Source organism: Candoia aspera, chromosome 14 (genome assembly GCF_035149785.1).
Source record: "Candoia aspera isolate rCanAsp1 chromosome 14, rCanAsp1.hap2, whole genome shotgun sequence".
Taxonomy (NCBI): Eukaryota; Metazoa; Chordata; class Lepidosauria; order Squamata; family Boidae; genus Candoia; species Candoia aspera.
Window position 1 is genome coordinate 3,800,919 of NC_086166.1, and position 20,716 is coordinate 3,821,634.

Consider the following 20,716-nt stretch of genomic DNA (forward strand, 5'->3'; position numbering starts at 1 on the left):
CAAACTCAGATATGCAGATGATACCACTTTGATGGCTGAAAGTGAAGAGGAACTGAGGATCCTTATGATGAAGGTGAAAGAAGAAAGTGCAAAAGCTGGCTTGCAGCTAAACCTCAAAAAAACCAAGATTATGGCAACCAGCTTGATTGATAACTGGCAAATAGAGGGAGAAAATGTAGAAGCAGTGAAAGACTTTGTATTTCTAGGTGCCAAGATTACTGCAGATGCTGACTGCAGTCAGGAAATCAGAAGACGCTTAATCCTTGGGAGAAGAGCAATGACAAATCTTGATCAAATAGTTAAGAGCAGAGACATCACACTGACAACAAAGGTCTGCATAGTTAAAGCAATGGTGTTCCCTGTAGTAACATATGGCTGCGAGAGCTGGACCATAAGGAAGGCTGAGAGAAGGAAGATCGATGCTTTTGAACTGTGGTGTTGGAGGAAAATTCTGAGAATGCCTTGGACTGCAGGAAGATCAAACCAGTCCATCCTCCAGGACATAAAGCCAGACTGCTCACTTGAGGGAATAATATTAAAGGCAAAACTGAAATACTTTGGCCACATCATGAGAAGACAGGACACCCTGGAGAAGATGCTGATGCTAGGGAGAGTGGAGGGCAAAAGGAAGAGGGGCCGACCAAGGGCAAGGTGGATGGATGATATTCTAGAGGTGACAGACTCATCCCTGGGGGAGCTGGGGGTGTTGACGACCGACAGGAAGCTCTGGCATGGGCTGGTCCATGAAGTCATGAAGAGTCGGAAGCGACTAAACGAATAAACAACATAAAATCTAAAAAAGCTGTTGAGACAAACTGCATCTTGCTTCCCAACAGAGTTTCTTGATCTCAGTATCTTGATGTACATGTCATAGATTTCATTTAGAAGGCTATTCTTAAATTAGAAAGATGGTTTTTGGAAGATTTTTTCCCTCTGCGGCTGTTTTTGCTGTAATGTCTGTACTGCCTGTTGCAATCTGTGGGAGTTGATGGGCACTAAGCTCCAAAGAACTCATGTCCAGAGTTTTCTGATCATGGACAAGTGATAACATTAACATTTGACTATAAGCCTAGTACCCAAAGGATGTCACCATGAGGCTGATGTTTGAAACTTCCTATCTCACCTGCATATCTAGAGACAGATGTCTTCTGCTCTTTACTAGCTCATGACTATTTGAGGTGAACACAGAGAGAACATTCCATACAAGAAAAAGAAGGAATACTTTGTTGGGATTTTGTCGTCCCTTGTCCCTGAAGCTCTTCCTGATACTGCTTTTGGTGAACAGATTTGTGAAGAAGGTTGAACTGATCATGCAAGTTGGAATCAGCCATTCACAGTCATTTGAAGCTTCCTTCATCATCCAAAAAGTACTTTGGGGCCTTACTGATCAGAAAGTGTTCCCACGGAGACAGTCTCTGGTTGCTAGGGTTTGGAATTAACCAGCAGATGACACCCTGCTGCCCCACCCTGATGAAGGGTGGAGAACTTGAATGAGAAGTCCACTAAGAAGTATGGCATAGTCTGAGCTTAGCAACAGAATAAAACTACAAGATCATCTAGCCCAAGTGGTGTCTGCTCTGGCCAGTAGTGATTCTCCAAGTTCTCAGAAGAACTATTGTTCTCTCAGATTCTATCTGATGGTTCTCAATTAGAGCCCCTATTCCTGATGGCTCAGTTCACCGTGGATATTATTTTCCATAGCAGGCAGCACAAAATACATTCGTATGTTATGCTGTTGCTTTGTGTTATTACGATTCTGGCACCTTTTTTTTTTAGCAGCTGCATTATTCAAGTATGTGTCCCATATTTTCTGGTGAATTTCATTATACGACTAATCATTTCTGTATTAGAAAACCATATTAGGAAAAAATTATAGATCATTAAATTGCGGAACTATTGAAATGAATACGTCTAATTCCTTAGTCTTCACTTTGCCCCAATGTGCATGTACTATGGATTGAGTGCATGCTTCAGCAAGCAATGACCTATTACTTCCTTGTTCCTTAATGGGCTCCCCCCACCCCACTTGGATTCTATTAAAATGTGGCAACCATCGTTTCCTACCCTTTGTGTCTTGCGTTGCCTTGCTCTGTTGTTGTGGGAAAGTTGCAAAAGGAAGGAGGAAAGGTTTAAATCATCTCTCAGTGGTCCTTTCTACCCATCTCCAAACTGTGCCCTGTGGACTATGCCCGATACAACCTATTTCTCTATATCAGCAGCGCTGGGACTGTTTTGAGTCTTCCTTACAAGCTAAGTTGACCTTTCCTGATGAATATACAACTGTTCTATCAGTACATAACATGGGTAGGAGAGCATTGTGAGCACTGGATGGAAGTTGTGGGTTTGCTTGGATAAGTAGGAGACCATCTAGGAGATACAGTGCTTGAGCTCCCTGCTGGTGTGGCTTCACAGATCTCATAGCGGCTGCCCCAGATTTGCAGAGCAAGTAGCGAATAAGTACTGCCTCCTTCAGAATAAATACTTCCTCAAGGTGTGAGCCTAAGAAGGTAAGGTTTCTTTTATGGAACACTCCTCATGGGCAATTTTCTCTCTTTCAGTCGCTTCTAAATCTCATGAAAATTCGTCTGATTCTTTGTAAATTATTGCATTAACCTTGTTCTATAAAGCACGCCCTTGTTGACCAAAGATCAACTGGGAAACTATATGTCGCTTTTTTTTTTTCAGTGTGTGTGTGCATGTACAGTGCATAATTTTAATGAACTGTGATTTTTAATAAAAAAATTGTGGGTTTTTAAAAATGGATTCCATGAATTCAGGATGATGACAGGATTCTGTAGAGTGTAATAAACTTCCCCCAGTTACATTTTTCTTTTCTGTCAGATATTCACACGGTTCATGCATTTACCGAACTATTCCTGCAAAGGGTGGAAGATCTGGGGCGAAAGCAGTCACAAGCTTTGTGGCTTTTATGAACTGCTCATGTGTTTTCTTCTGCTCGTTCTCCAAGTGCATTTAGAATATCCACCGTATAAAATCTCAGGGCTCTGGAAGAGTATGTGCGCATGCATGTAAATATCTACCCATCTATCAGATGTTTCTCTGGATGAACATTACAATAGCATGACTGTGGTGTAATATTCCAGTATCATCACATCTTTTGTTAGGGAAATGCTTCTTTCATTATTGTGCCTGTGATCTACCTATTGTAATGGCTAATATCAGTGGAATGGAATGTGCAAAGGTTTGTTCTGTGTGCATTTCCAAATCCTCTTTAATGGACCGTAAATCAATAGGGCCCAGGGAAATAGTAAATGAGCAGCTTCTCTGCAGCATTGCATTACCATGGTGATATTACAGCCTATGAGACTTTGGATGGCCATTTTCCAGACCCTGTAATAGAAGGCAAATTTACCTAATTTAGTGAAACAGAAAAAGCGTATGGGTGATGGAATGATGTGTAGAAGCCAGACAAGATGTGTGCTATCAGGTTGCTTAATCTAGTCATTCATTTCTCTTTGCTTTTTTTTTTTTTTTTTTTGCTGTTTAACAAAGCCGATGCGCCAGAAGGAGAGAGACCGGCAGAGGTACTAAATTCTCTGGGCGGCTTTCTGCACTCCCAATAATCGGGAAATTATTCGGTATAATGCCTAGATCATAAATGAATGGGGGTTAACGACTTGTATGAGAGACTCCCTAGAATGCATATTGCTAGGTCTAGAAAGCCTGAGGGATGCAGGGGCTTCGCCATCATTTGTAGGATTTTGAGGAAGCGTCCCTTGCTTCATGTTAGTGATGGAAGAGACCATTGTGGATGGAAGGCGTGCGGTCCTTAGTATGCCAGCTGGGAGCATCCCCCAATTTGTCCACTTGAGATTCTGAAATCTCCTGGAGGGGACTATGCTGGGGTAGGATGATATACAAGAGGTTGGATCCTAATTGCTACCCTGGCCATTTCCACATGTCCCATGTTTTCACTCGCCATTTCTTCAAAAGTACCTTGAAGCCTAAAGTGACAGTCGTCTTCATTGCTGCAGGACACAAAATGCTGAGGGAAATCTTGAGCTAGCCATAAGCCAGTCACTTCTCCATCCAACCAACCAGTTGGAGAGTACCAAAAGCAGGATTTGGTTCTGCTTGCATGTTGTCTTCCTCTGCGCAAGAGGGCTGCAAAACTACTTAAGCACGATCCCTTTGCTGCATTTTAAGCTCCTGCAAAATAATGGTTTCTTAGCATGGTAAGAACCTGGGAGCCTGGGTGATGTGGGAAAATGCACCCCCCCCCAACCTCTCTGGACCCTCAGTGTCTCAAAAGGGAAATCACTTGAACTCAGCTCATGAACAGAGACGAAGCTGCAGGCGTGGCACAGATCTAGGTGTGCTGCAAAGATTGCATATGGTGGCACTGCATATATGTTCTTGTTTTCTGGGAATGCCTAGTTTAAAACTGTTTTCATACCAAGCACCGATCTGTGGATCTTCTGGCAGCTTTTCCTTCCTGTCCTGTGGTATCGAACAGCGAACTCTGGATGGGCGGGTGGGTGCATTTTGTCTTGTTCCCACATGGTCCCTGAGCAAGAGAGTCCCTGACTCCTCCAGTGGGAAGCCACCGATAACAGGCGCTCACCTATTATAGGCAAATGATGTTCTATGTTGCCTTCTTTTAAATCAGGGCAGCGGAGAAGGCCCCTACTGAGTCGATTAATGTAGCAGGTAGAGGAGGTCAAGAGCCTGCCGTACCATGTGTCTTGCAAGATGATCTTTGGTACAGATGAAAGGGTTTAGTCCTTATTTTTAAGAACTATTTAAGGGTAATTGTTGAAGGTATGGGCTCAGGTGATGTTTCTGCATTTTATATGCTCATGCCTCAGAACTCTTCCTAGATGTTGGATCGTTTAATAAAATTCTGCTTTATTTGGTTAGCTCGGAACTGATTAAGGCATCCCAGAATGTTACTCAGCTGCTACCTTGCTATGATTTCCGTTTGCGGCACCCCGTGATTTGGATCACATCCACCGAGCATTGGGTAACCAGTCCTACGTTGTAGCACAATAAGATATTTTGGTCTTTCAGCTTTAAAATAAATGCCAACATCTGAAGGGTTGTTGTGGGTCCCCATGATAATTCTCTGTCCTGTGACATTAGCACTTAAGAGGCCTCACCCTTTGACTTCTATATAATGCCTCCTTATTTTTTTTTTCATTATTTCAGATCACACCACTTTCCTAAATGTTTGCTCCGCTGTGCTATGCCATCTGATAGTACAAATCAATCCAAATCTTTTAAGGAGAACTCTATCTGCTCATGACTTCTCATGCTAGTCGATGTGCATTTGTCTTGCGACTAGTTTAAAGATGTTATTTATTTACGATTCCATTTATTTTATATTAGTAATCTGGTCTCCCTCCCAGGGACTCACAGCTACATACATAGAAATATTAGACAGGATCCTATCCATCCAGGCAGAGGCCATGAAGCCATCATGCAGATGACCTGAATTGTGTAATTTTAAGCATGTGCATGATGAGACTGCCCCATTAATTTGCATCATGTATGTGGCAACATCATGGTGCCCAGGCGAACAGGCTTGGGCATGGAAGGGCAGCGGGCTGCTCCTAGTAAGAAACGGTGGGTCAACTTGGTAGTTGAACTGTTTTGAGAGCTTAAATCTAAGGAGATTCTAGCTCACTTGAATGTCAGGAAATCCAACTGGATAACTGGGATTGGGGAGGGAGCCCGAGCTGTAGTGAATGTATATAGTGAAGCATATGGAAATACTGTACAGCTGTATTACTATCATCATGAAGATCTGTAATTTGGAAATTTTACCTGGATAGGAAAGAATGTGAGTACAGAGAGCATGTTGCTTATCCTTGGGATACATTTACATAAGACTAGTTGTAACTATTTATGATGGTTTATAAGCTCTATGCACTTACTTTGTTTTCAGAAGCCATTTTTAGGTTATGGTTTCAATTCAGCCCGATCTAGCTGTTCTTTCTCACAACACTGTCTCTTTTCCATTATTCTTAATGAAATTTGTGCTTATTGCCTCTTCTTGCTCATCTCCTCTAGTTCATGCTTTGAGTTACTCCCCTTTTCTCTCCTCCATTTTCATGTTGACTTGGCAGGCTGTCCATTCTCTGTTTTCTGAAGCTCCCCCTGTTTGTTACTTCATTGGAAATATTTTATTATGTTTTCCAAGACTGCCTTCATAAGAATGAAAGCAGTTAAAAGAACAGCACGGTGAGGTAGAGATAAGGAGTCAGGATCTTGCAGAAAAGAAGAGAAAAGTAACACTTGTCAAGTTAAGAGCATTTTTATGCTTGTGCATGGAAGGTTATCTTAGATCAATAGAAAAGCTTTTCATCTGCTTTGTAAGTGCAGTCTAATTTCTTTAGCTCTCTGTAAGTGTATTTAAAAATATATCTTAAGTCTTTGCATCTGGAAAAAAGCCAATAATAACCCCGAATTGTACATGGCAGCCTGTGATACAGAAGGATGGATGGATAGATAAGTACTTGGCTATCTGTCCATCACACTGTCTGTCTATCACGTTTTCTTTAAAACGGTGGTGTTGAGTTTTTCCCCTTTCTAAACTGGAGGGCCTGGGTGATTGCTGGTGGTCCAGCCCTTACATTGTTTCTCAGCATTTAAACACTTTGGTTTGCTCAGCTGACTCTGGCCCACTGGCTGCTTGGAGTTTTCGTCCTAGGAACTATGTGGAATTTTCAGCAACTGCAGCATTCCCGGTGTTGGCTATTGATGCATTTTCTGGTCTCCATTAGCAGAGCCCCCCATATGAATTTTTCTCTTCTGCATCTCCCCCATCTCCATTTCTAACTGTAGTGCTGAAGGTATGTATGTGGTCATGGAGGCTTTTCAGAAAAATTAGAATTTTTTATCAGTTTCACTGTGAATAATATGGTAAATCCATCAAGCTACGAAGGATAATGCGATCATAAATGCCTGGCTGCATCAAATTGCTGATGAAGAAAAGGGGTCCATTAAAACTATTTCCAGACAGAGATTGTAGCCAGCGAGGCATAAACAACTTATTGTATACTGACCTATTCCTTGCTCGGGTTGAGTGGCAGGAGGCTTGGCATTTTTACACCCATGTAATGAAGCAATTGCTATTAATATCCAGCCTTCAAAGTAAAACAAGTGTATTGCTGAAACAGATTATTTCCTAAGGATTTTTTTCTGCACTTGCATAAACTGTGCCTTGTTGTTTGGACAGCTCCCCACTCCCCCAGAACACTAATGAGTTGACAAATATTGAGGTTGTAACTTTGAAGTAAAATAAGGTTTGTTACTGGTGCTGGTTGTCTTCTACAGGTCAAAGGAGTGTGAGAAGAGATGCCACAATTTCACAAAGCCAAAATCTAGATTTGCAGCTCAGTGCTTGATTTAATCCCTATCCAATATTTAGGCAGGGTCATGACTGGCCTCCCCAACTCAGATGTTCTGCTGAGGGTTAGGACTATAATCTTAGAGGTTGGCTTCCTTTCAGGGTTGCTTCTGTTACCCCAGCCAGAAAATCCTAACTCATTCATGGTCTGTTCTGCCTTGTAAACAGGTGTTGAGTCAAGTTTTGGAGAAAACGGTTGTGAGACGAAAGGCACCAAGGGAGAGTTTGTGTGATGGAATGTGTCTCTGAAGGGGGAGGTGATGTGATGGACTTCTGTAACGCTGCTGGTTCTCAGGAAGGAGGGAGCACATTCCAAGGAGGGGAGCGAGATAAGAGACAACGCAGCCCAGAGCTGGAACGTGGGAAGACTTAAGAGGTTCAGAGTAGCCCTGCCCTGGAGCCTTCCCAGATTATTCCCCCTTAGGATAGGTAGAGTAGCTTTTGTCTGGCCAGATTCTGTCTACACGGTGTGAGCACATAAAGAACTGAAGTTTGGCTGGACTGATTCTTCATTGTTCTTGGGCTGGGCCTGACAGTTTGACACCTACTTGTTGGGTTGGCAAGGCTATGATGTACAAGAGGAGATTTCAGATTTTGGGGTGATCAAGGGGAATTCAATGAGGCAGTTTAGGCAATTGAGCTTGTTCCTCTTAGATAATTTAACCTGCACATCTGCTTTCTCTTTTATATGAAAAAGGTCATCTTACTTTTATATGAAAAATATATGAAAAAGGACATCTCACGTTATGTCTTTAGTTTCAGGTTTGTTGACCTACATGTTAGGTCCCCACGTAGCATGTTCACTCATTTTTGCAGGAGGTTGACATTCCTTTGTTCTCTGTGTACCACTGACACTTAACTCCAGATTTATTCCTGTTAACTATGCCAAGAAGATGTGGAGGTATTTGAGGTACCAGTACAAAAAGTCAGAATTTAGTTTATTTAGTATCTCCTTGCTACTTCATTCTGAATGTGATAAACCATAGAGGTGGGGAGGGGGAGATCACGCCCTGCCAATTTTAATGCCACCATATTGCAGGCTACAAATGCCAGATGGAACCAAGGTATTTTTTTAGGTCAATGAGGCAGATAAATGTTTTTCCTCTCTGTGGCTTGTTTGTTTTTGGAACAAAACACGTCTGCTGAATAATGAACATACTGGAAATAACGTGGCCGGTAGTTCTGTATCCAGGGCAAAAGCCTGTTTAGCTTTCATGGATTAGTTAATCTTTCATTAGGTCCTGAATTATCCTTTTGCTGATGACGCTACAGAACAATTTGCTGATATTGCTGTTATACCTTTGAAGTTGATTACATGGATGGAGTCTGCTTTTTATGAGCTGGATACTTATTCCATCTGCTCATATTTCTGAGGAACAACCAGCTTTCAGAATTTAGTTTAAAAAAAAAATTTTTTGGTACCATTGGGATAATCCTGAGATTGCATTTTAACATTGTGTTTCATATTTAATCTCAGCAATTGCCTTGCGATTTGAATTTCTGTGCTATTATTTTTATTTTCTATTATTACACAAGGTGCCTGAAGGAGTTTAATGGCCTAAGGACATCAGAGATTGGTCAAATTTAAGAGACTATCTCCTGTTCTGAATTATGAAGTGGAATTTTCATTTTCAGTTCATAATTAGTATTTATAGCTATTCTTCCCCTTAGGTTTCCAGCAAATAGTTTGTCTCGATCCTCATTATATTTAATTTACATTTTCTGCTATGTTTTGATACCATATGGCACCTGCTGTTTTTAAACCATCACAAATCCAAGTGATTGTTGCAGGCAACACAAGGCGTTGTGTGACATATTGGCGAGAGATATTTTAAGAGATGCAATACTAATCAGGTCTTAAGAATAAATATGTACAACTATTCTTTAAGTATTTGGTGATAATATATTTTTGCAGTGTTGGTGTAGTTCAAAATAATACATTAGATGGGTTTAGTTATTTACCACATTTCTATACCGCCCACGTGGTGCATCCCTTTGGATGATTTTCAGATCTTTAAAGCACGTGACCCCAAAACCTTTAAAAAAAAACCTGAATAAAACATCAAAAATATTATGTTGAAGGAAGAGTTCTTGCAAATGGTAACGTGGTCTCCAGAAACCCAGCATTTTATTTAAAAAAAAAAAACTTCCTTCAAATTTAAATATATTGCAGCTGAGCCATAAATCAGCTCAGCTTTAAAATACAGCTAATGTAGGATCATGGAGGTCCAGAATTGGGTTCCAGCTATCACTGAGTCCTCATGTAGAAATGCCCTTTGTTTAAATGGGCAAGTGAAGGTAGGGGCTCATCCTCGGTTAAAGAGCCAGTAGGGAAGGGAAGTGGTGGTGGTTGAATGTGCCACCCATTTCCCCACGTTACAGTAATACTGTACAATACTTTCACACGGGATCAAAACGTTTAGCTCTTTTTGTGACATAATCCTGTGCTTGGCTGTTACAATGCAGTAAGTGTGCAGAAGGAAGTGTGTTTATCTCTTTGTTTCTAGACATCTTTGTTAACCTTATGTTCTTGGAAGAAGAGAGAAAAAACAGTAATGTTTTGTTCAGATGGATGGAGAACATCAACTCACTGATGTTAGGCTTCTGTCACTTCCTTCTCAACGTATTATTGTACTAAGCTATTCTGTATATTGTTTCAGTTAGAAAGTGCTTAGAAAATGACTCTGGAATAGCTCTGCTTTTCACTTCTACTCCCGTTTGAGAAAAAGTTTCAGAGAACAGCATGGTTTTAGGAGCCAACATAAAAATCTTGATTTTAAAACTTGTTTCCCATATAAGTTATATAAATAGATGCTAATAATAGTGGACCCTGAGCTGAAAATGCTGTTTTCTAATTTTTGGAGTGAGCAATGATTTCAGAAGCCAACCAAAAACCATTTCTGTTCAGTTGTCGTCTTCTTCTAACTTGGCTCCCATTTACAGGACTCCAGTTAGAACAGGGACAAGAGCCCTTGGGTTGTATGCCCCATCAGCAGAGCCAGTGACCAGGGACAGAGGGAGGTGAGGTTCCATGCACTGGAGGTTTTCAAGATGGAGAAGGCTGACACTCACTTCCTGTACTTTTAGGGCATGGGAGAAATGTCTGCTGTCTCATGCAAATAATGGACTTCTCATCGTGTAGCTAGCATGGCAGACAACTAAATGTCAGTGGTGGGCTTGAAAAGATGTATGCACTGATGACTGATGATGGTGAGAGCCAGTTTGGCCTAATGGTTAAGGTGCTGGGCTAGAAACCAGGAGACTGGGAGTTCTAGTCCCGCCTTAGGCCTGAAATCTGGCTGGGTGACCTTGGGCCGGTCACTCTCTCTCAGCCCAGCTCACCTCACAGGATTGCTGTTGTAGGGAAAATAGGAGGAGGAAGGAATATTTGGTATGTTCGCTGCCTTGAGTTATTTATAATGATGATAAAGGCGGGATATTAAATAAATAAATAAATAAATAAATGTGGTTAGATAAAAGGAATGCATCTGAGTGCAGATCTCACACATCAGCTGTTTTTCCACTCTTAATCTCTTTGGTTAAGCTGTTATGGGCCTCACTGCAATTTCTGATGCCATTCATCCTGAACTGTCTCCCTACTTGCACCGTAAATGCCTCTTTCAAGCATCATTTGCCAGCCTTCGCTCCTTGGTCCTCCTAGTTCACTTTCCTTAAATTCAAAAATAAGGAAATGTGTATATGTTTCTTATTGTTTCCCTTACCTTTCAAAATGGAGGTGGCTGAATATTGGGGAGAAGCAAGCAGCTCAGTTGTTTGCCAGGAACAAGTGTTGCACACATCTGACTTGGATGATTTTAATCCTTGTTTGTAGAGAAACATGTGTATGTGTATCATAACTGTCTCTGATGCAAAGATTTCATGGCCTTTGGCTCCTTGGTTGGCCCTCTTACTCTACGCATATGCTCTGGATCACTGAGATCCCTTCAGGCGGGGATACAAAGATACTGAAAACACACATCCTTTGCCTCTCCAACATGATGACAGTGGTTTTGGTTTTTTAAAGAAGGAGCTCCAGTATTGCCAGGCCATGCTACAGAAGCTCTGCAGAACAGTGGCTACTCAGTGTTCACAGTACCTAACCATCTGGGGAACCATTTGCTCTGAGCTGAGTCTATCCATTCTGTGTGTGGGATCCTAGAAGGGGATCACGGTTGGTTGCACAGTTCTGTGTACAGCAGGACATCTTTGAGGTGATGTTTTTCTGTGTCAGAAAACCCACCCACCCCTTCCCCACAAGAGAATGTTCACCTTTGTGGACACAGAGGAAGTAATTTCTCTTGCTTGCATACGCCCTTAAACGATAGGGTTCTACTTGGCATCCGTTTCACTGATGATGTAGGCTTTGCAAATCCCATCACTGAGGGAACAACATAGGAGTCTGGTTTGCTGGCTGGGCAAATGATCTAAATTAACTGGTCCCCTCCTGCAAGTTTGTCTGGGGACAGGATGCGGGGCCTGTTCCTTCTCCTCAAAAAACTTTTGAAAGGCTAATTGTTCACGCTGTCCAACGGTGGGGCTGGTTCCTTTTCAATGTGTAAGATTGCACAGTCCCGGCAGTCAGGTATTGGATATCAAAAATATTTTTAAAAAAATTTGAAAAGTTACCTGAACATCCTCTTGATAAAATGTGTCTCACAGCTATAAATAGATTTTTTTCAAGTTAAAAGCTATGATGATGTGTCAGCTGCTTCATTTCTGGGGAAGAAACAAAGAAAAGAAAGAAAGCCCCTTGCTGTGCATTGAGGGGAAGTTGGGTCAGTGGCTGTCTGAACTTCCAAACTGCTTTGGAATGCAAAGGTTTGTTAGAAGGCGAGTTCAGAACAGGGAACAGAAATCATCCCTGCTTTTGAGGAAAGCGGCTGAGTTGTCACTGGACAGTGGTATAACATATGGCTTAATTTTCCACATTGTTCCAGTATTTGAATTTTTTTTCAAAATGGGTCTGAAGCGAAGAGTTTGGTCCCAAATGGCATGGGTAGAAATCATTGCCCTGTATCTAGAACTGTCCAAAGAGCTGAGGCCATCTCTTCATTTGTGTTCTGCTAGCAAATAAAAATTTTATTTATAATTTATTTATTTATAAAGAAATAAATAAAAATTTCTATTTAAGCAAACAGTTGTTCTTGCTATTTTAATGGTTTCCTTCCTTCCTTCCTTCCTTCCTTCCTTCCTTCCTTCCTTCCTTCCTTCCTTCCTTCCTTCCTTCTCCTTCCTCCCTCCCTCCCTCCCTCCCTCCCTTCGTTCCCTAGTGCATTTTTCATGTTTTTGAAAATCCAGTTTTGGAGGGAAAGAACATGGTGATATGGCTGTAAAGCAACACATAATAGTGGAAGGGAAATGTTACAGAATTGGGGTTTATTTAAGTATATGTAGTTTAAACCTGTTCATTGCTTAACACTGAAGTTGTAAGGGAAGAAGTCTTGCAAGAACAGGAGATCCGTTTTGTTCATTCCTAGCACTGCCACCATTTTGGGGGTGGTGGTGGGGGTGGTCTGGGTTCCTACGTGATTTAGGAGTCAAGTACCATGGTCAGATTTGTGCAACTTGCAGTGCTTTTCTTTCCCTGCTAAGCAGAACTCCTCTTCTGCATTTTGCATATTGGATAGCTGACTCTGAATGAAAAGAAGGCACCTCCCTCATTATAGCACTGAACTGGTTGAAACTGTCAGAGAGGACCACGCAGCCTTCTCATACCTTTGAAGGTGTTCTTTCTTCTCTTGGGCACACATGAGGTAGATCAGTCTCAGAGAAAAGGTGCTAACACTGAAGTGCAACCTCTTGGCAGGGGCCTTTCTAGCAACAGATTGGTCCTCTAAATTACTTAGATCCCTGGCTATTGTCCTTATATGCTGTGACCAGATACTGCCAATGTATTTTTCCATTTAAATTAGAATATATCTGAGAGTGGGTCTGGAATCTCACCGTTCAACTTCATATCTCTTCATGAAAATGAAAATGCCACACAAACACACACACACTGTTCCTTGTGGGTTTCCCAAACTGGGGCATCCTCTTTTGCCATTGGGTTCTCCAGCATTGTCCAAGGAAGCTTTCCTTAGACATAAAGAAAATTACAGGAAAATACACAGCCAACAGGGAACACCAGCGTGAGATTTGTCCCCTTTGCCTGATCTTCTAGATACGAAGAGAATAAAGTTGATAGGAAAACTTGGTTTGCTTAACATCTGTACCTCAGGTGCTCTGTTCTGGCTTGGGTTCATGGCCAGATGATGATTTGAGAAGCAGCAACTCCCAGTTCAAGGGAAGACTCAGGAGAACTCCCAAACTGGGAAACTCGTACAGCAGGCAGTATCAGCAAACTGAAACGTAAGACTTAAATGGGCCTGTTTAAGCTAGCCCCATCTCTGTGGTGAGATGTTTTAGGGTGTGATATATAGGGACAATAGTGACTCCATTATGGTTTCCAGGATAAAGTCCATGGATTCTTGATGACAATAGTAATGCAGTCTTCTTAGGCCGTGGATGTGGCCATAAGATGGGGTCTCCTGAGACTGCAGTTTCTGTAAGACTAGGATAATCCAAGTTTGTGCTAAGTTTATTCCCCATGCCATCCCTATGTTTAAGCATACCGCCATCTTCCAAACATGAAAAAGTTGACATTTAGGTCATTATATCAAAGTGTAGACGTGGACTGATAAAAGCTGACCATCTCCACCTCCCTTCCTTTGAAAGACAAACTGTTTTTTTTATTTGGTGGCTTTCAGACAGGGCCAGGAGCATAGTGTTTCAGGCTGTAGTTAATTTTTTAGAAAGCTGACCTGTGTTGTCATTTGCAAAGAAAATAATGCTGACTATATTGCCCGTTATTCTTTGTATATGAATATTTAACATTATTGGGCTTCTCTACCCCCTCTAGTGACTCATCAGCACGCAATTGATGGGATTTTTATAAGCACATCCAAACTCAGTTGGGAATGGGACCCTCTGGGGATAAAAATATTTTCTGGTCAAAAAGAAACTGGATGTCTACTGCTAATTATAAGATTCTTTCCGAAATAGGAAGTGTTATATATCGGCTAATAACTATTCCCTTGGTTGACTTTTTGTAAGCCGATCATGAAACATTTTGATGAGTTTAATATAATTGAACACTGCAGCATATTATACTCTAGTAATATAAGTACATTAGTCCTCCATTAGATAAAAGGCTAGTGTTATTCTACTGTTATGCCAGGATTCAAAAGAAATATATTAAGTCTTTATCAGCATCATCTTAACTCTACAAGTTCGGAAACCATTATCAGATGGCTAATTTTGCTAATAGGGTTCTTCTAGCGCATAAGATGAATGGAAATGGAATAAGCATTGATGCTGGTCACTGTTGTTCTCTTTGCAATTAGAAGTAAGTAGCTAATGAAGCCTGGCCTATATCCATTTCAGGGCGGCCAGTCCAGCTCTCTACTTACCTATTTACGCACAAAGAGACTCTCGAAGTACGAATGGCTAGAAGTCACCACACGTCCTCATTGGTTCTTTGGTTCCTTTTGAAGTGGTTGAAGAATTGAAAAAAAATGTTTGGGAACTGAGAGATAGAGGCAAATGTCATTGCCAAATTAATACTTTCTCTCTTGGCCTTTCACCATGTACCGCTTTGCTCCATTCTATTCATTCCCTTGTTTAAAAATTAAGAAGGTAGTGCTATGTTAGATCCTCTGCATTACAGCTGTAAGTTGGAAAGGTTCCACACATTCATTGAATATTTTTCTGTAAGAATAGAGATAGATGTCAGTGATAAGCACTTCTAGAAATGAGGTCCTTCTGTATGCAGTCCTAGGGGGAAAATGGGTATAAATTGCAAGAAATAAATCATAAAAGTTGATTCAATATGAAAAAAAAATAGTCCACATCTTTAAACCAAGCAAGCTTTCTTGGAGATAAAGATGCTACTCAATGAATATGTGTAAGATTATCGGTCCATTTCAAATATAATGTGAATGTGATTGTTTTCCTTTTATCTTTAATCATGCTGCTTCATCTTCATTGCCAGTTGTTCTAGCATTATCACTGTACTTTGGAAACAAATGCTAGTCTGTTCTGAGACCGATCTGGAGCATTCTCTTTCAGCCTAATCATCTTCACTGCGTGGCAAGGATCCAGCAGCATACGGAGATCACGACGACTGTACTGAAAGCGCATGCATTTATTTCTCTTGGTGGGAGGGGCAAAGGGTAATATATTTTCCCAATCCTCTTAACCCTGCTCTCTTTTACGGCTCTTCCCATAACGAGCATGGCTCCCTTATGCCAATCTAATCAAATGTGGCCACGTGATCCTGCTAGCTAAGCCATGGGTTGCTTGCTTCTGCTCTGGAGAATTGTTGGGTATTCCAAGGCTGACGTCAGAAAGAGCGATCCAGTGTCACAGGCTCAGGGTTGGGCAGGTGCATTTGCAGACAGTTCATAGACATGCATTTCTCAGCAACAGGAAGCTTGGAAAGTAGGGCTATGTGGGCAGAGCTGGAGAATGTATGCGTAGACACAACATCGCCAGTTGCATCTGGTTGTCGAATTCTCAGCTCTGTGGATCATTTCAAATCTGGGAAGAGCACCGATGGTTTCAGTTCTGTGGTACTTACAATTATGTGCACACTTCTGTTTTTCTCCCTCGTATATCCCGTATTACAATACTGTTCCACTAAAGACATAAGGGAACCACATTTACCATAAAGTTCTTTTTACCCTCTGCTTTTTTATAATGGATGTTTGTGCTTGTGATAGAAAGATTTGAAAGATTTCGCTCGCTACTTCTAAATTGCATTAACTTATAATTTTGGGTTTTATAATGCTAAGCTGCCTTAATGTATAGTGTTTGATGAGCCGTTTTGGATTTTCATTGGTTTAGACGCAGTTTAATTTTCCTTCCCCCTGCAACTCTTTTATTGCCGTTCTTATTTTTAGCAATCTGTTATTATTCTCTCGTTCATGTAGGGGAAACAATACTGTGTTTTTCCCAAATGAATAGCTTGAAGCAAAGCAATAACATATTGGTATTTTAATTTACTTATTAAATACACACACTGAAATTTCTGAAAAGAAACAAGTCTAAGTTGGCAGGGATTTTTTTTCCCTTTGCCATCTTTTTTTCTAATGTGTACTGAGGATTGCATAAGCTAAATTATTTACAGTATTTCGACTCACAAAAGAAAAACAGATTTGGGTTATTTACTTTTCTGATAAGGAAAGAGGATTGAAATTGTTGTGATATGCTGCTTTGTTAATTTCATTTTTGCTCCCTGGTGTATATAAAAAATAGCTTTTTAAAGAACTCACTTGGGCCCTGACAGCCTCTTTGAAATCACACGGAAATAGTAAGATTAAACAAAACATGAAAAGAACCTAAAACTTTAAGTCAGCAAGTGGTTGATTAAAAATAGAAGTGCTTGGTGATGAGGAAAAGGAATTTGCTTTGCTTCCAGCGACAGGAAGCTTCAAGTATAGTATGCATTATGGGTATATACAATGGGTATATGGCCCGGAGCCCTGACAGTCCTAACTGGGAGCAGACAACGATAGGGATGGATCCTATCACCCTTTCATCCTTTCTGTGTTCAACAAAAATGGTGGTCTATGTGAACATTGAACTCCTTCCTGGTTTTCGCACTCACTTCCCACTGGCCCACACTTACGGGGATTTCTTCCTCCCACTTACAGGTGCTGATGCTTCAAGCAACACTGTGACCCCTGTTATTGTAATCCCTCCACGTAATTCAAGTGTAATAACTGGGAGTAATGAAGCCATCCTGGAATGTGTGGCCAATGGCAGGTAATGTAAACACGGTGACCGACAAACAAGAACTTATTTTGAAGAACAAGTGAAGCCTGAAACAGAAGGGAAGGACATTTCTTGCATTCAAAACTGAGTTCTCCGGAAGGGAATGCAGATTTTGCTTCTCCCCCCACCCCCCAAGAAGGGAAGGGCTGTCCCAGGGGTTGGGGACACGGTGAATAGCAGGAGGCTTTCAAAAGACCTTCCTTTGTAAGACATAAGACACCAACTGAATTCTTAAAACCCTCCCTAAAGGCTGAAAAGAGAGTCCGTTTGGTGTCATGGTGAAGGAACCAGGCTAGAAACTGGGAGACTGTGAGTTCTAGTCCTTTAGGCACAAAGCCAGCTGGGTGACCTTGGGCCAGTCCCTCTCGCTCAGCTCTGGGAAGGAGAAGGCAAGGGCCGACCACTTCTGAAATCTTGCCAAGAAAACTGCAGGGACTGGTCCATGTAAGTCATCAGGAGTCAAGTATGATTCAAAGACAATGTCAGAGTCAGTCTGATCTAGTAGTGAGGGTGCTGGACCAGGACCAGGACTAGGACCAGGGAAACCAGGAGTTCTAGTCCTGCCTTAGGCATGAAGCCATCTGGGTGACCTTGGGTCAGCCCCAGGAAGGAGAAGGCAAGGGCCAACCACTTCTGAAACCTTGCCAAGAAAACTGCAGGGACTTGTCCAGGGAGTCACCAGGATTCAACACTGACTTGAAGACACGCACACACATACAGACACCTCCTGGGAGACACAAAATCCTTTCCTCGTAGGGTTTTTTTCCCCCATTAACAATTAACGCTATCACTGAGACTGAATTATAATAAAAGACCTAGGGATCAATATATTTTTCTGTTTAATCTGAGTTTCATAACTGCTAGAAGATTTATATTTGTTATCGCATACAGCTTTCTTTCCTCTGTTCAGTTTTGCAGCCAAGTCTACCTTTTGCAACCTTCCCAAATATATGCTTTTTTGGGGGGGAGTAGACAGATTTAAAAAATGCAGGTTGCTTTGCAGAACCTTTGAACAAAGAATAACAGATGCTTGAGTGGTGTTCATTTTGACTCTAGCAGCAAAGATGAGGAAGGAAAAATAATTCAATCGATTATTTATATAAGAACTACTATAAAACACAAAACGCCAGAGATTTACCTCATCTGGACCACCATTTGTGACAAGTGTCTACAGTGCTAACAGTTTTAAAAACCAGTCATGATTTCTTATTTTGTTCCACTTTTGGACAAAAATAAATGTTTGGAAAAGAGAAGCCAAAACATTGATTGCTGGGCAACTGTTATACCCAAAATAGTGTTTAGTAAAAACTGGGAACGAACATGCTTTTTCTTGTAATTTGAACATTTGGCCTTGATTAAAAGAGGGAAAAGATGTACCCTGCAAAAGAATCTGAAATGCTTTGAGGACCAGTCAATTCCTTTTTCCTACGAAAGCAGAGACATTATTTATAATTGAATTATAATGGAAATATTTCTCTATTCAGATGTACCCCCTGAGTAGCATTTATTTTTAGCATCCTTCCCTTAGGCAAAGCAAACCACCAGCATGGAAAAGTTACAATACTATTACGATTAAACATGGTTGTTGGATGACACTTGAGCCAGAGCCTGCCCTACTGATGGACAAAATAAAAGAGCAGCAGATGTTCAGGGACCGTAGTGACAGCTTGAACTTTCTCCATATTTATTTATTGAGCCACTAAGTCATTCTTCTCTCTTAGAGGATAGAGCTTGTCTTACATGCCCTAATCTAGCCTGCTCTCCTTAACTGTACTGAGAGGATCCCTTTCTATTACCAGTATTAAAGCAGAGTTCAGCTGTCCAGTTGCCTTCTGCACCTGGAATGGAAATGGGTCAAGCAGCAAATGTCCTGGATTATCTCTGGCTCTATTGCAGCTCCCCCATTCTGATGTCCTCTAGATGTCCTGGATGTCAACTTTCATAATTCTCAGCCAGCGTGGGTTCTACCAGGGTGGGGAATATGGGTGTTGGAAGTCCAGTACCTCTGGAGGACATCTAGTTACAAAAGGCTATTCAAGTTCTTCCTCTTTTTTTTTTTTTTGCCCCTTTTCTGGTGCACATTTTTGCAGAAGATCTTGGAGCTGGTTCTGAACTTATTTCTAAGCAGCTAGCTCTCTGCACACCTTAGTTAGTTGAAAGATGTTAACTTCATAACGTACTCCAGGGCAATAACAGGCATGAGTTTTTCCCTCCTAGGCCCATTGAGAAATTAAGTCTCACCTGGAAGAGGAATGGAATCCAAATCATCAATGGAGTTAGCAGTTTGGGGAGACGGCTTACTATCGCAAACCCAACTTCAGCTGATGTTGGAATGTATGTTTGTGAGGCACAACTGAGAAACAGCCCCATCGAGCCTGCAAGAGCCAAACCCTTTCTATCTATCCTAGGTAATGCTGCTTTCTTTTTTCATATTATGAGTCTTGAACCAAAGTATAATAGCAAATTGTGAAATGATGATTTTACTATGTCATTGACGTACCTGTCAATCTTCTCTACAGAGGATAAAACAAAAGAGGGAAAAAAGGGCATCTTCAAAATTAATTCCGCCCTTCTTTGTGGATGCCAATATTAAGGATATGAAGGACATTCTTTCTGTTAGAACATTGTTTGTTCGTTTGTTTATTGGATTTCAAGGCCGCCTGACTCCAAAATGGCTTATGTTATTTACCTGGATGCATAATTTCGAAAGGAACATGTCCTCCCAGGCAAAACTACATCAATAACATCCAGAAACAAAAGCATTCACTAGGAGCTCCACAGACAGCCTCACGTGAGGCCTAGGAACAGAGCCAGGTCTTAAGACTTCTGGCACATGTGAAGAGCAGGATTCATACCTCTCTTTGGGGAGATGCTGTCACACGTGAACAGAGACCAAGCAGAACACATTCCGAATCGTGAAATTAGAACCAGTCTGGCTTACCCAGCAGCTCATTCATGGGAGACATTTGGGGACTTTCTCCTCGTGCCCGTTTCTACAAGGGTAGCCGCCTGTTGCAATAGAGTTACAAGAAAAATGTGAAGGTTGCCATGAACCTCAGCCCTTGGTACTCAGGTGTGCTGAAACACTTAAGCCAAGCAGAATCTTTCTCCCCGTACAAAAGTGTGTTTCAGTCTCAGCATCTGTTTCTTTACAACAAATTACATGAACGTTGGTTTTAACTTCCATCCTTGTCCTTCCATTTCTCCCTTCCTTTTACTCTTTCAAATTATTGCCTCTCTTTTCTTTAAAAGAACAGGAACGCATTTCGGTTATTTATGATTTGGATTTAAACCAGTTTATTCCGCCGCCACCCCGCAACCCGCAAGTTTATAGTGACTCACTTAATTTTCTGCTGTACTGTCAGATCGTGCCTGTTGCAATGGTTCAGAAAATGTTTTTTCTATTGCAGTTGGTGCTTAAGCGGCGTTCGGATAGACTGGGAAAACAAACACAGAGAGAAAAGATCTGAAAAGTCACAGCAACTTTGATTAGTAGCTTGCACCTCTGTGTGTGTGATGCTTTATTTCTTA

At 41.3% G+C, this 20,716-nt stretch overlaps 1 protein-coding gene across 2 annotated transcripts in view; it reads left to right on the forward strand.

The window, feature by feature from the left end:
- The window catches only part of SDK1 (sidekick cell adhesion molecule 1), a 369,862-nt gene that overhangs the window by 182,227 nt on the left and 166,919 nt on the right, over window positions 1-20,716 (forward strand). For both annotated transcript variants that reach the window (XM_063315194.1, XM_063315193.1), the window contains exons 6-7: window positions 17,065-17,176; window positions 19,403-19,593. In XM_063315194.1, the coding sequence (XP_063171264.1) occupies window positions 17,065-17,176; window positions 19,403-19,593 (303 nt within the window). The remainder of the gene's footprint in view (window positions 1-17,064; window positions 17,177-19,402; window positions 19,594-20,716) is intronic.